The sequence below is a fragment of the Abramis brama genome, assembly GCF_963993115.1.
Source record: "Abramis brama genome assembly, chromosome: 23".
Classification (NCBI taxonomy): Eukaryota; Metazoa; Chordata; class Actinopteri; order Cypriniformes; family Leuciscidae; genus Abramis; species Abramis brama.
The window spans coordinates 5,586,198-5,599,877 of NC_139985.1; the positions used below are offsets into that span (position 1 = coordinate 5,586,198).

The following is a 13,680-nucleotide window of genomic DNA, read 5'->3' on the forward strand; positions in this document are numbered from 1 at the left end:
TCTTTGGGACGCAAGCATGAAATGTTGTATCTATAGAGTGTGTGTGTGCGCATGCAGTTCGTAAACTAACATTCATGCCTTCGGTTTCACAGACAAGGCTTAAGCCTACTCCCAGACTAAAATGCATGTTTGAGCTGTCTTAACTGAAAGCAACTCGCACTGACATATCTTAATATATGTCTCTTTTTTTCGAAGGCACGTTTATAAAAGCTATTTAAATGCCCTAATTGAACTAAGGCCTAATCCTGGCTTAGTCTAAGCCCTGTCTGTGAAACCGGGCCTTAATGGTTTAGTCTAAATGGTTAAGCATACCTGACTGTTTTCATGTTGGAAAGAGAAATCAGGAATGTTTAATGTCTCCATTAAACAGAGACTTTTGCTGAACATTCTGTAGTTTTTTGTCTGAGTGAAAGACCCTGTTAATCTCACATGTAAACTCACACTCCTTTAGAGTTTCAGATCTCAATAGTGTCTCAAACTGTGCTCAGATTTGACGAAGTCTGCATCCAAAAACTCAGAAATTATTATTAACTTTTCAGGAAAAACATCTGAGCCAAAGTTGATACTTAAATTAAACATAACTGAGTTCTTAGTTAAGTCTCTGATCAATCTTATAGGTTGTTTAAAAAAAAAATCTTTGACACTATAGTTCAAAAGTTTGGGGAAAGAAGTCTTTTATGCTCAGCATTTACAGTATTTGATCTATAATGCAGTAAAAACAGCAATATTGTGAAACATTATTAAAAATGTAACTAATTGTTTCGTGTTTTAATGTATTTTAAAATGTAATTTATTACTGTGATGGCAAAGCTGAATTTTACTCCAGTCTTTAGTCACATGATCCTTCTGAAATCATCCTAATATGCTGATTTGGTGCTAATAAACATTTCTTATTATTATCAATGTTGAAGACAGTTAATATTTTTGCAGAAAAACAGTGATACATTTTTTTTCAGTATACTTTGATAAATAGAAAGTTCAAGAGAACAGCATTTATTTGAAATGGAAATCTTTGGTAACATTATAAATGTCTTTCCTGTCATTTTTTTATCAGTTTATTGTGTCCTTGATAAATGATAGTTCTTTAAAAAAAATCGTACAGACTGCAAACTTTTGAACGTTCAAGTGCTGTTACACCATAGAATGAATATTGCAGTATTATCAACTAAAATAAAATGGTTACTTTTTCATTCACATTTTCTTTTTTCAAGCCTGACACCTCTATATAGATTTGTTTTGCTCGTTTTTCTTCCTGCAGTACGAGTATTTCAACGCAGTGCTGATAAACGAGGTGGATGAAGATGGGAACAGCGTGGAGCTGGGAGGAGAGTTCCTCCTGGAACCCAACGATCATTTTAGTAACCTATCCGTCAACCTCAGCCTCAGCGTGGTGCAGGTGCCAACCAACATGTACAATAAAGGTAATGCATCCTGTTTTTACTTGGGCATACAGGATATGGGTTATGATTCAACCAACATGACACACTGATTGGTTGATGGCAGTACAAGAACACGCACAGTCCCAAAACTGTTTATTATCCTGAGCAGCAGGATGGGAAAATGTCATTCCATTTTATTCTTTTAAGAGTTATTAAGACTTGAAAACATCTGCTATAATATAATTAAATATTGTTGATTTATACTGTATGTTGCTTGCAAAAAAATGTGTTTTGTGCAACAAAATGCTGCAGTTCAGCCATCTACCAGCAGGAGCAAAGTGCTTAAAAGTACTCTACTGTATGTAACTTTTTTGTCTTACACTGATTCACTACATTAAGCCTATTATAAGTGTTTATATTTTGATGGTTTTCACAGGAAATCATGTCTCGTCATATCCATAAATAGAGAAAATTTGCTCCGGCTACTTTGATGCGTTTATGGTGTGGGACTGTTAGTTGTCACAATGAGCAAGAAAGGTTTACTTTGAGCAAACTAGGTCTCTAAATCACCCGTTTTAATAAAATGCCGAACAGAGTCTGCTGGTAAAAACAGAACCCAACAGAGCTCGTAATAAAATGATGGCTTGGCTTTTCGGTGATGGTGAGAACTGAGACATTTTAAATGTTGTAAAAGCGACGCAGAGATGGTGTTTTTATCACTGAACAGGTGAGTAAGGTATTCTATTGAACAGATAAATCGCCATATGTAGCTCTCTAACAGAGTTCATTGTAAAGCATTATCTATTGTGAAGGGTAATTTCATTATGGTTGTTGTGCTGGAATTTATTTTCAAGGAAGTACCGTATCTATTAATGATCCTTTCCGTATCTATTAATGATCCTAGTAGTGAATGTTTTATGAGCAGTAGGATCATCCGCACAGTCACGCAGAGCCGAAACAATGTTCTTTTTGTTTTTTAACTGCTAGAGGGTCAAAAGTTTCATAGTGTACCTTTAAAGTTGTGATGTAATGGATGTAGTGGCAGATATTTTCCTCCTTATTTTGACATACATGCGAGTGAAACTTCTATCCATCAGTTTTTGATTAGATAGAGGCAGATCTGTATGTGAGCTTCAGTCAATTGTAAGAAAGTGGCAAGGTTAAGCAGACTAAATGATTGGAGAAGTCCGTCATACGTAACCAATTTTTGGATTAAAAATTATGAGGTCAAAACTAATAAAAAATAAATAAACATATGCATTTATGAATTTTTCAAAGTAAGATACATATAGAAACTAGATACTACTAGTCAAAAGTTTGGAATCGATAAATGTTTTTATGTTTTTGAAAGAAGTCTTTTCTGCTCATCAAAGTTGCATTTATTGGATGAAAAATACAGTAAAAACAGTAATATTGTGAAATGTTATTACAATGTAAAATAACTGTTTTCTATTTGAATAGATTTTAAATGTAATTTACTTCTGTGATCAAAGCTGAATTTTCAGCATCATTACTCCAGTCTTCAGTGTCACTTGATCTGAAATATGCTGTTTTGCTGCTTAGTTATTATGAATTATTATTGGTGGTCAATAATGGTTTTTACTATTATCAATGCTGAAAACAGTTTTACTGTTACTTTTAAATTCTAATAATATTTTACAGCATTACTGTTTTTACTATATTTTTGATCAAATAAATACAAAAGTTCTTTCTTTCAAGAACATTAAAAAGGCTTTTACCGGTAGCATAAAAATTTATTTTCATTTCATGCCAACTAAGTTAGTCATTTTGAACATGTAAGGGCATACATGTCATTCATGAGTTGTTTTTGCAGATTAACAAGAGAGAGCAACTTCACTGACCGTTTAATAGCTTTGAATGCGCCACTGATAAACAGCTCTCGGGTTTCCTGACGTTGCGGAGTGAAAAATAGAGAGAGGTAAGTTAGTATGTCATAGAGCAGTGATAATAGCCAACCACCTCAGGTCATTCTGAAGTTACTGATCCGAGAACGAACTCCTCAGTGTCACTGCAGCACTACGGGTCAATAACTACCTGGGGACGGCGCAATGAACGAAGCCAAGGGCTCAATGCCCCAGTGAAGAACGCGCTGAGAACAGAGTAATCACTCTTAAAGTAGATGTTCTCTTTGTGATCAGTGGATGCTGCAGTGGGCGCTCACGCGCGGTGGATGCACCGCGTCCCTTTGTGCGCGCCCGTAATGGCCTTTCAATGGCGTCACTTTGTGTGCTTGAGGACAAAGGCAAGAGGTTTTTTATGGAGTCAGGTTGGACTCGGAGCAGAAGGAGGGGTGGAACTGGGATGAGGTGATTTAACTGCACCACTTTGGGCTTGTACGACGAACGAAATTAGGGTTAAAGTTCAAATTAGAACTGTGTCTTGCCTATGATTGCAAATTATGCTTCAAATAAACTTAGCAGTTTTTCTCACTCATTTTCTCGATCTTTATCCCTTTTAGACCCTGACATTGTTAACGGAGTCTATTGGTCAGAAGCCTTGAACAAAGTTTTCGTGGATAACTTCAGAAGGGACCCGACCCTTATTTGGCAGTACTTTGGAAGCGCTAAAGGTTTTTTCCGACAATACCCAGGTGCGTGATGTTGCATTATGTCTGCGCAGAAACTGATGAAGATCAAACTGGCTGATTTCACTAATGTTTTAATTTTACAGACCATCAGAGAGGACATGGAGAAAATGTGTTCCATTAATCAAAGCCTGGCGGACTAAATCACATCTTACATCTTATAGCATTATGCCAAATTTACATAAATTAGCTATTTGTGCTAAACAGATGTGGTTAAAGAGCTGAGTCACAGAGATATACCATCATTTGATTTCTAACTAAAGAGTCTGCAAACTATAAAACCATAAATGTGAAACATGATTTTAATATAAAGGGTTCTGAGACACTAGGATATGTGTGAGGGGGAAAAACACCATATACCAAATACAATATCAACAATATCCATATACAATATAATGTCAAATTCTTTCATGTCAACCTGTGAATTAAATTCTTTACACTATGTGTGTTTTCAGGTGTGAAATGGCATCCTGATGAACATGGTGTCATTGCTTTTGACTGCAGGAACAGAAAATGGTATTTAAAATGGCTTTAAATGATTCTTGAAATGTCTCTTTTGTGCTTTTTTATTTGATTTGTGGTGGTGAGCATGATCAGTAAGGTTTTGTTTGGTTTTCAAGAATAGATTCCAGTATAACCTAACTTTTTAGTTTATTTATAAATAATTTATGAGTGAATTCATGCATTAACATTTCTGTGTGATGATTGTTGTCTCAGGTATATCCAGGCGGCCACCTCTCCTAAAGATGTTGTGATTCTGGTGGATGTCAGTGGCAGTATGAAGGGTTTAAGATTGACTATAGCCAGACAGACGGTCGCTTCCATACTGGACACGCTCGGGGATGATGACTTCTTCAACATTATTGCTGTGAGTCGAACAGAGAAAGTTTCCTTTCTTGTGTAAGGCTTGGGAAAGCGTAGTCTTCTCCGAGCTTTATCCTTCTTCTCCAAAGGCATGATGTGTATTTATGAATATAGATACAGTATAATTCCGATATCATGCGGCTCCATGATAACGCAGCTGGTCTAGGATCAGTTTCTAAACCTTAAAAATGGTACAAATTGATTCTAGATGAGTGGCTGCGAGAAACTTAATCTAACATGGTTTGCAAAGAGAAATGTCAAAACATAAATTATTTTACATAATTTATTTTTATAAAATCATATATTTTTTTTAAATAATAGCATTTATTTTATATTATTCTATTTTATATATGTCATATACACTACAGTTCAAAAGTAAGATTGCTGTTTTGTAATTAATAAAAATTAATAATTAATAGTTTTTACAAAAAAAATTCTCACGGTTTCCACAAAAATATGAACAGTTTTTAACATTGATAGTCATAAGAAATGATTTGATGAGCACCAGATCAGCATATTAGAATGATTTCTGAAAAGTCAGCTTTGCCATTGCGGAAATAAATACATTTTAAAATATATTGAAATAGAAAAAAGTTATTTTAAATTGTAAAAATATTTCAGTATATTACTGTTTTTACTGTATTTTTGATCAAATAAATGCGGCCTTGGTGAGCAGAAGAGACTTCTTTCAAAAACATTTTTAAAAAAACTGACTGACATTTATAAAAAACTTTTATAAAGTAATTAATGTAATGAATCATGTTAGCATTAAAATTAAAATTACATTTCTTTAGACATTTTTATACACTTTCATAACAAAAACGCACGGAAATTTTGATTTAATATCTATGAGTGGAATAATTAGTACCCTTTAGGATATCAATTAATTTGAAAGCTTTGTTTAATTAATGCCCACTGTGTCTAATATATCTTGTGTTTCCAGTACAACCAAGAGATCCGTTATGTGGAGTCCTGTCTAAACGGCACTCTCGTTCAAGCTGACAGTACTAATAAGGATGTATGTCTTTCTTTTATTAAACAATGGCACACACTTGCTGGCTGTAATTACTTAATTTTCTGTGAAATTAGGACTCCTAAACCATATCTGAAAGCCATTTCTCTTGCTCTTATTCATCAGCACTTTAAAGAGCATCTGGACAAGTTATTCGCCAAAGGAATCGGACTCCTGGGCAACGCACTGAGTGAGGCTTTCACTATCTTAAATGAGGTGGGTGAAGATTACCAAAACCCTGAGATTACAGAGGTCCGGTATCATGACAACCCTTCGTTCTGCTCCTACACAAGTGTGTGTGAGCCTGCATTTTGTCTCGCTGTTCTGGCCCCTCCTCGGGACACCTCTATCTCTCCCTGTGATTAATTGTGGTAATTGGCAGCGCTGATTAATAAGCTGATAAAAGAGAAGGCAATTGCAGACGAGATAGCGCTCAAAGTCGGTCCAGTTGCGCCCTTTATCTCTCTTTTCTCAGACCACTAGTCTTGCGGAAACAGCAGAGAGGGGACAAACAGAGAGACAGAAAGGAGGAACGGGGTTGTATCTGTATTTGTCACATTCATTAGAGCCAGTCCATTAATATGGTAATCGTAAAACCCAGAGTCCGGCCCCTTTAAACGACCACATGCTGTGTTTGTGCCTGATTGGTTGAAAGTAAAATAAAAAAAAATAGATGCAGCAGTCTTTGACTTTTAGAATGACATCATTCACTGCACCACAGTAAAGTTCGCTTGGTGTAAAGACTACATTAGAGAACACAAAAGCCTGATTATCACCAATAATGCAGGTTGTATAATGCAGCAAAACGTCTCCATCTAAATTTCGTTTGGCGCATTCGCACGGGATAAGCGAAGCCTGTGATTTTACTCGAATTTACTGACTTATCTTCCGGATATGATGTAAATAGGCTATTGCTTGGAAATGTCTTGTCGTTATAGGTCTAGCTGTATGAAATATCATAAACAGAAGAATGTTCCTGACCGCATGCTGCTAGTCATTCATCTCCATCTAATCACTTTTTGTCTTTGCTCTTCTGATGGTTTTCAGCTTTCTCTTTCTGCAAATTGTATAGTTGTATGGTGTAGCCTATAGTGATATGACCCAGCACCCAAAATACTATCAAAACACTCCATTCTTTAGCGAAAGATGGATAAAAAGGCGCACAGGAAACTTATATTCGACCCTGCCAAATAACAGAGATGCGGATTCGCACGGGACTAATATTATCACTGGACCTCGGTGTTCGGTGAAATATGGTAGGTCATTTGTGGGGGAATTTTTACTTTACAAACAGACGTGGCCGATTCGCACGGGATTAAGATCACAGACAACCTCCACAATTATTACAAATGACTAGAGGTCACCAGGTAATACTTATCCCGTGCGAATAGGGCTTATGAGATACTATGTAGTATTCTGCTTAGTTCCTCTGTCAAGTCAAGTCACCTTGATTTATACAGCGCTTATACAATACAGTTTGTTTCAAAGCAGCTTTACAATGTTAAACAGGTAAATAATGATCAATGATGCAAACAGAATTTAATTCTGCTGAAAAGCAGCTCTAGAACGATAATTAGTTTATTTGATCAGCTAAAACTACAAAAGTCTGAAAATGTAGGAAATAAAATCCCTTTTTAATCTGGAAATAAACTCAAATCATGCTGGAGAACATGATCATCAGGATTTGTTCCTGTCAATATAAGTTAATACATTATACAATACTGTTCAAAAGTTTGAGGTCAGTAAGTTTTTTTTTTTGTTGTAAAATAAATTCATATTTTTATTCAGCAAGGACATTAAATTTATCAAGAGTGATAGTAAAGACATTTATAATACAAAAGATTTATATTTCAAATAAATATGATGAATATTTTGAACTTTCAATTCATCATAGAATCCTTAACAAAAATGTATCACCGTTTCCACACAAATATATTTCAGCATTGGAAATAATAATAAATGTTTCATGTGATCACATGACACTGAAGACTGGAGCAATGATGCTGAAAATTCAGCTTTGACAACAGGAATAAATTACGTTTTATATAACAATATATTACAATAGAAAACAGCTATTTTAAATAGTGTAATAAAATAATGTAATAAAAAAAAAATTGCTTTTGGACCTGACTGCATGTATAACCCTAAGACTAATATTATGTTTATATTGCAAAGATTTGATCAAAACATGCAATGCTTCCCTAATAAGGTTGATGCATTGTAGCCTTTAAAGTGATCCCAAAAATACTGTATACAAACAATGTAATCAGAGCATAATTAAACAATAAAGTATGAGAGGCTGTGCTATTTTGTGTCCACAGTAAAGCTGCTGTTACTATTATCCTGAAAAATGTAGTTAACTATTTATATGTAGTAGCTATTTACTCTTGAGATCGACCAATCAGCGTCCAGGACCAGAACCATTTTATCATACAGCATAAACACAGTATTATCTACAAAGCATTATACACGAGCAATCTGTCAGAGCCTGATAATGTACTGAAGACAATTTCCTGTTTGCTTCTCTGATTTTTAGTTTTTTTCTCCCCACTAAAATAGATTCTGTTGTTAAAATTTGTTTTATCTGTGAATCTTATTAAGGCAAATTGATCGTGTTTATTCTGAATTCTCATTCTCAAAGTGAAAAGTTTCTCTTTATCTCTCCCTCTCACTGTGCAGATTAATCAGACCGGCCGTGGAAGTTCATGTAGTCAGGCGATCATGCTGATAACGGATGGAGCCACTGAAATGTATGATGATGTTTTTGCCAAATATAACTGGCCTGAGCGAAAGGTAAGATAAAGTATTATTAAAAAGGAGGGTTTTAATGCATAGCAACTCCATTTTCAGTTTAAAGCATCAAACAAGCATAAAAGCATGAATGTTTAATTTATAATTAAATCCTAAATGAGATGCATTATCAAATTTCTTTCAAGTATATTGGTTCTTTTCCTGCCTAAGTACAGTGTGTTTTCTCTTACTTTATAGATTTAGTTATGATTGCTTTTTTCACCCCAGCACAAGTGTAAAATTCCCTTTTGAGAGCGTTTTGACATTTTGAGGAATTGTATTTAGCTGCGGTGGTTGTCTGGAAAAGTGTGTTGATGTATATTGAATTGCTGACAGCACCAGCTTATTTGACACACTCTTCAAACATGGGGGAATGTGTTGAATAAACTAAATTTGGAGGGTTTGCACATGTACCTGCCCTTTAGCGGTGCTGAATCAGTCGCCCGATTGACCCTGTGAAGCAGTGTTTGCCGACTGCCGCACGATTTGCACTACCAGACGTGTTTATAAAGCATTTGGCATTCAGGTGAACATGTTAAGCGAACATTCCTGGCCTGGATTGGTTGTGTGTGTAAGTCTGCATCTCATGTCCTAATCGGCAGGAGGAGAAATGCGTTTTTACAGCCTGCAGAAGGTGTGTGTGTGTGTGTGTGTGAGTGAATTGTCGCTGGCCCACTGCGGTGTAACCGCTCAGTATTGGTTGGAATCAAAAACCATTTATACATGGGAGACAGGAGCAATGTACTGAGAAATAGAGGGATGGAGGGTAAAAGAAGGGAGGGAGAAGGAGAAAAAATGAGTGAGCGGAGGAAGGAACATCGAGAGGAATGGTTGAGTTTACACATCCGTACCAGTCTCATGTGCACAAATTAATAAATAAAAATAAATGTATATAAACATAAAACGATGTGCATTTTGGTCAATCTGTCTTCTTAATTTAAATAGATCAATCTATTTATTTTTGCACCATCAGATGTGTAAAGTTGTTTCATTTGGCTGTTTTTTTAGCATCTTGCAGCAAGGGCATCTCTAAACATGCTTATAAAAGAGTTTTCAAAGAAACTACTAACATGAAAAGCATTTTTACAACTTTTTTTTTAGACCACTGGACATTGCCTTTTCAAAAAATAATAATAAAACATTAGCAGCAGTGTTGTTATTGTCAACTAAAACTATTACAAATCGTTTTTGATAGCTGAAATAAAGCTAAAATAAAAAATAAATAAATATTCGATGAAAAACTGAATGAAAAAAAAGAAATAATCAAAAACTGAATGAAATGGAAATGGGAAATGTTTGCCTAAAACTGAAATAAAAATAAATATAATAAAAAACTAATAAAAATTACAAAAGCACATAATAAAATTGTGTAAACTGAAAATTAAAAATAAATGCTAATTCAAAATATTTATAAAGACTATAATAGCATATACATAATACTACAATAACACTGGTTTCAAGCAGTGTGAAATGTTTTTAAGTTTTTAAAATCATACAGTATCATTGATCATTGCTGTAACTCTGAGTACTCATACACAACCCTGGTGGAAACTTAAAACTGAATCTTAAAACATATGGAGAACAATTTTCCTGTCTGATTTGTTACACCAGTTGTGTAATTAAGTAAATGCGCCAAGGCGGTTGTTTTCCAATGAGTAATCAAGCAATCAGATTTTACCCTGACATTGGGAAATTGCATTGTGGGAAACAAGGAGATTCTTTGATTTAAATTCAGAGATCTGCTGTATGTGTGTTTTCAGTGTGGAGAAACAAAGAGAAACAGAGGAATGAAAAGAAACAGAGACCAATGTGATTGCATTAGTATTCGTACATAAAATGTTGAATCTGTAGCTTGCCAAGCTTAAAGCTACTCATGTGTAAAGTTTACATTCTAGGAGCTGTCCATCTGCTATTTTGTGTGTATCAGTATTCAGTAATACAAAAAAGTACAAAAATGTTTACTATTCACATACAAATAGTGAAACATTTATTTATTGCACAAATAAAACTTCTTTTTCTCCATAGGTTCGTATATTTCCCTACCTGATTGGCCGGGAATCTGCGTTTGCTGATAACCTGAAATGGATGGCGTGTGCTAATAAAGGTTTGTGATTTTTGGGGGGATGACGAGCTGAATTTGATTTACATTCCATTTTAATTTTTGCTAATTAGTTAATTAATTATCCTGGCTCGGTTTTCCTGGAGCACGGAAGCTTCCATTCAGCTTCCGAGTGCGATGAAGAGTTAGCGTGCCAGCGCTGTGGGTTTATTGGTCTTAAGGCAGGAGGAAATCACGCGGGTGTTGAGTGCTTGATGGGAGTGCGACAGCAACTGGCTCAACTCGCGGAGCTGACATGCAGAGGTCAAGGGTCAACTGAGCCTAAATCACTCTTCCTGTCAGCTCGGCTCCCGTGGCTGCACAGCGTTGATCACTCCCATGTGCCCGTGCCACGGATGACTGGCCGCGGGATGAGGAGAGCTTTCACACACACACACACACACCATACTGAGAATTTCTCGCTCTGCACCTGGAGCCTCTGCACTAGCACATGCACATTTTCAACACAGCTAAACGGATGGAAAGGCATCTGATGATCAGCTTGTATCTTGTCTTATTAATCATTACTCCTTATTAATTTAATAAAGTATGTATGATTATGTTCTGTTTCTATTATAATTTCTAAATATTCAAAAGATTCAAGGCTATATATTTAAATAGTGTAATGTATTATAGCACTAACATCATTGTTATTCAAAAGCCCAGAATTTTTTTATGGAAAAACTAATCAAATTCTGTATGTATATAATATAAATGTATATATATAAAGCCTTACACTCTTTAAATGGATAAAACAATGAATAAATAAGCATTATAATTATAATATATTATAATGGGCATTAGAATGACTTCTGAATAGGAACAGGTATTTTAAAACATTATGAATACCTTTAAAAAGAATGTATTACAGTAAGAAAATCTGTAAAAATACATTTGCAGGCTTTATAGAAAGTGATACATATACAAGTTTTTGAAAGAAGTCTCTTTTGCTCACCAAGACTTAATTTATTTGATAAAAAATATTGTGAAATTTTATTACAGTTTATTTTAAGTTTCCTAATGTAATATATTTTTAAATGTAATTTATTCATGTGATGGAAAATCGAAATTTTCTTTCTTCAGTGTCACATGATCCTTCAGAAATCATTCTTCTGATTTGCTGCTCAAGAAAAATGTCTTATTATTATCAATGTTAAAAAAATGTTTGTACTCTGTGGAAACCATATATATATATATATATATATATATGTATGAAGAGTTCAGATGCAAAAGCCTCTAAGTGCCATCTGAAATTTTCTTCTAGAATGATCATTTGTATCAAGCACGTATATTTAAGTTCAGCAATTTCACTTAAATGACAATTAATAGGTCATTTTCATTGCCATTTAAGTGAAATTACTGAACTTAAATATATGAGCTTGATAAAAATGATCATTCTAGAAGAAAATTTCAGTTGTCACTTAGAGGCTTTTGCATCTGAACTCTTCATATATATATATATATATATATATGCATACACATATTTATATGTTCAGAGTTCAGAGAGTCATTAAAATCTGCTGTGGATTGTGTGTTGTGCAGGTTATTTTAGTCAGATCTCCACTCTGGCTGATGTTCAGGAAAACGTGATGCGGTATTTGCATGTGATGAGCAGACCTAAGGTTATCGACCATGAACATGACACAGTGTGGACTGAAGCCTATGTGGATAGCGCAGTAAGTATAATTAATCACACTGTTAGTGTACAGCATCTGTATCCCTTACAAAAATGTACAATGTGAACTACAGCTTCTGCAAAAATAAAACTTTTATTTATAAATCACCAAATCAAAATACAATAAAGACTCTCAAGAAACGTCACATTGTTTTAGGAACATCCCATATTATTATTTATTTAAAAAACAACTCTGGAATTTTGTCAGGAACAAATGTCACTATGGTACATTTTTGTAAAGGGTTTGCTGTCTAAAAAATCTAGTATTTTCTCTACTTAATGTATGTGTTTTCTACAATCATTCTCCCTCATAAAATGCAACTCAGTTGCTCATTAGTAGCTCCGTTAACTCCCTGAAGGTCTCATCAAGACACTCTTCCATTCAGTGAGCACCACGAGAACGAGATCAGGTCACACACCGTGCAGTGTGTCTCTTGTATGTGTGTAGACGTGAGCACATGTCAATGACACGTATTATTTTTCTCCCTGTGTCCCTATAGCTCGCGCAGGCGCACAAGGTAACAGTCGTAACCGGTGTCTCTGTGGCTCTGTTCCGAAACCTAGCGAGCTCCCTACGGAGGCAGCATTTTAAGGGCGCGCACAACATGAAGTACCTCAATAGTACATATTAATACCTAAATTGCACATACTAATACCTAAAAGTACATATTAAAATCTAAATGTACATATTAGTTCCTAAATGGTACATATTAACATCTAAAGGTACATATTAGTACCTAAATGGTATAAATTAGTACCTAAAGTGTACATATTAATACCTAAAGGTAAAAATTAGTACCTAAATGTACTTTATTAGTATGTAAAGTATCTGTATTAGTACCTAAATGTAAATATAAAGACCTAAATGGTAAATATTAGTTCCTAAATTGTACATATTAGTACTTTTTGAAAGAGTTCCATCCCAGTGACAGCTTTTGTATATATACACAGTATATATGTGTGTGTGTGTGTGTAATTCATTCAATACTGAAAAGCATCACTAAAATAGTTCAAACTTTAAAATGGGACTGTTTTTTTTTTTTTTTAATTAATTAATTTTATGCAATATTTTTTTATATTTATGCTCATTAGAGTTATTGCTTGTGCTTTTTAGCACTATTTGTTTGACATACGGCGTAGAATGTTCCAAATCGGTCACTCAGTTAGAATGCTGCCTATGTAGACTGTAGTCAGCAAGGCAGCTGACTAGGTTTTGGAACAGAGCCTGTTTGTGTCCATTCTGTCACTGGTGTCTTG

The 13,680-nt window shown here is 34.8% G+C and overlaps 1 protein-coding gene across 2 annotated transcripts in view; it reads left to right on the plus strand.

Moving 5' to 3' along the window:
* cacna2d3 (calcium channel, voltage dependent, alpha2/delta subunit 3) overlaps nucleotides 1-13,680 on the plus strand; it is a 46,498-nt gene that overhangs the window by 12,193 nt on the left and 20,625 nt on the right. Inside the window, exons 5-14 of one of the 2 annotated variants that reach the window (XM_084101493.1) lie at nucleotides 1,259-1,421; nucleotides 3,859-3,990; nucleotides 4,440-4,500; nucleotides 4,702-4,852; nucleotides 5,792-5,866; nucleotides 5,987-6,076; nucleotides 8,540-8,653; nucleotides 10,676-10,754; nucleotides 12,291-12,424; nucleotides 12,924-12,941. In XM_084101493.1, the coding sequence (XP_083957619.1) occupies nucleotides 1,259-1,421; nucleotides 3,859-3,990; nucleotides 4,440-4,500; nucleotides 4,702-4,852; nucleotides 5,792-5,866; nucleotides 5,987-6,076; nucleotides 8,540-8,653; nucleotides 10,676-10,754; nucleotides 12,291-12,424; nucleotides 12,924-12,941 (1,017 nt within the window). The remainder of the gene's footprint in view (nucleotides 1-1,258; nucleotides 1,422-3,858; nucleotides 3,991-4,439; nucleotides 4,501-4,701; nucleotides 4,853-5,791; nucleotides 5,867-5,986; nucleotides 6,077-8,539; nucleotides 8,654-10,675; nucleotides 10,755-12,290; nucleotides 12,425-12,923; nucleotides 12,942-13,680) is intronic. The other variant, XM_084101494.1, reaches the window with a different exon arrangement.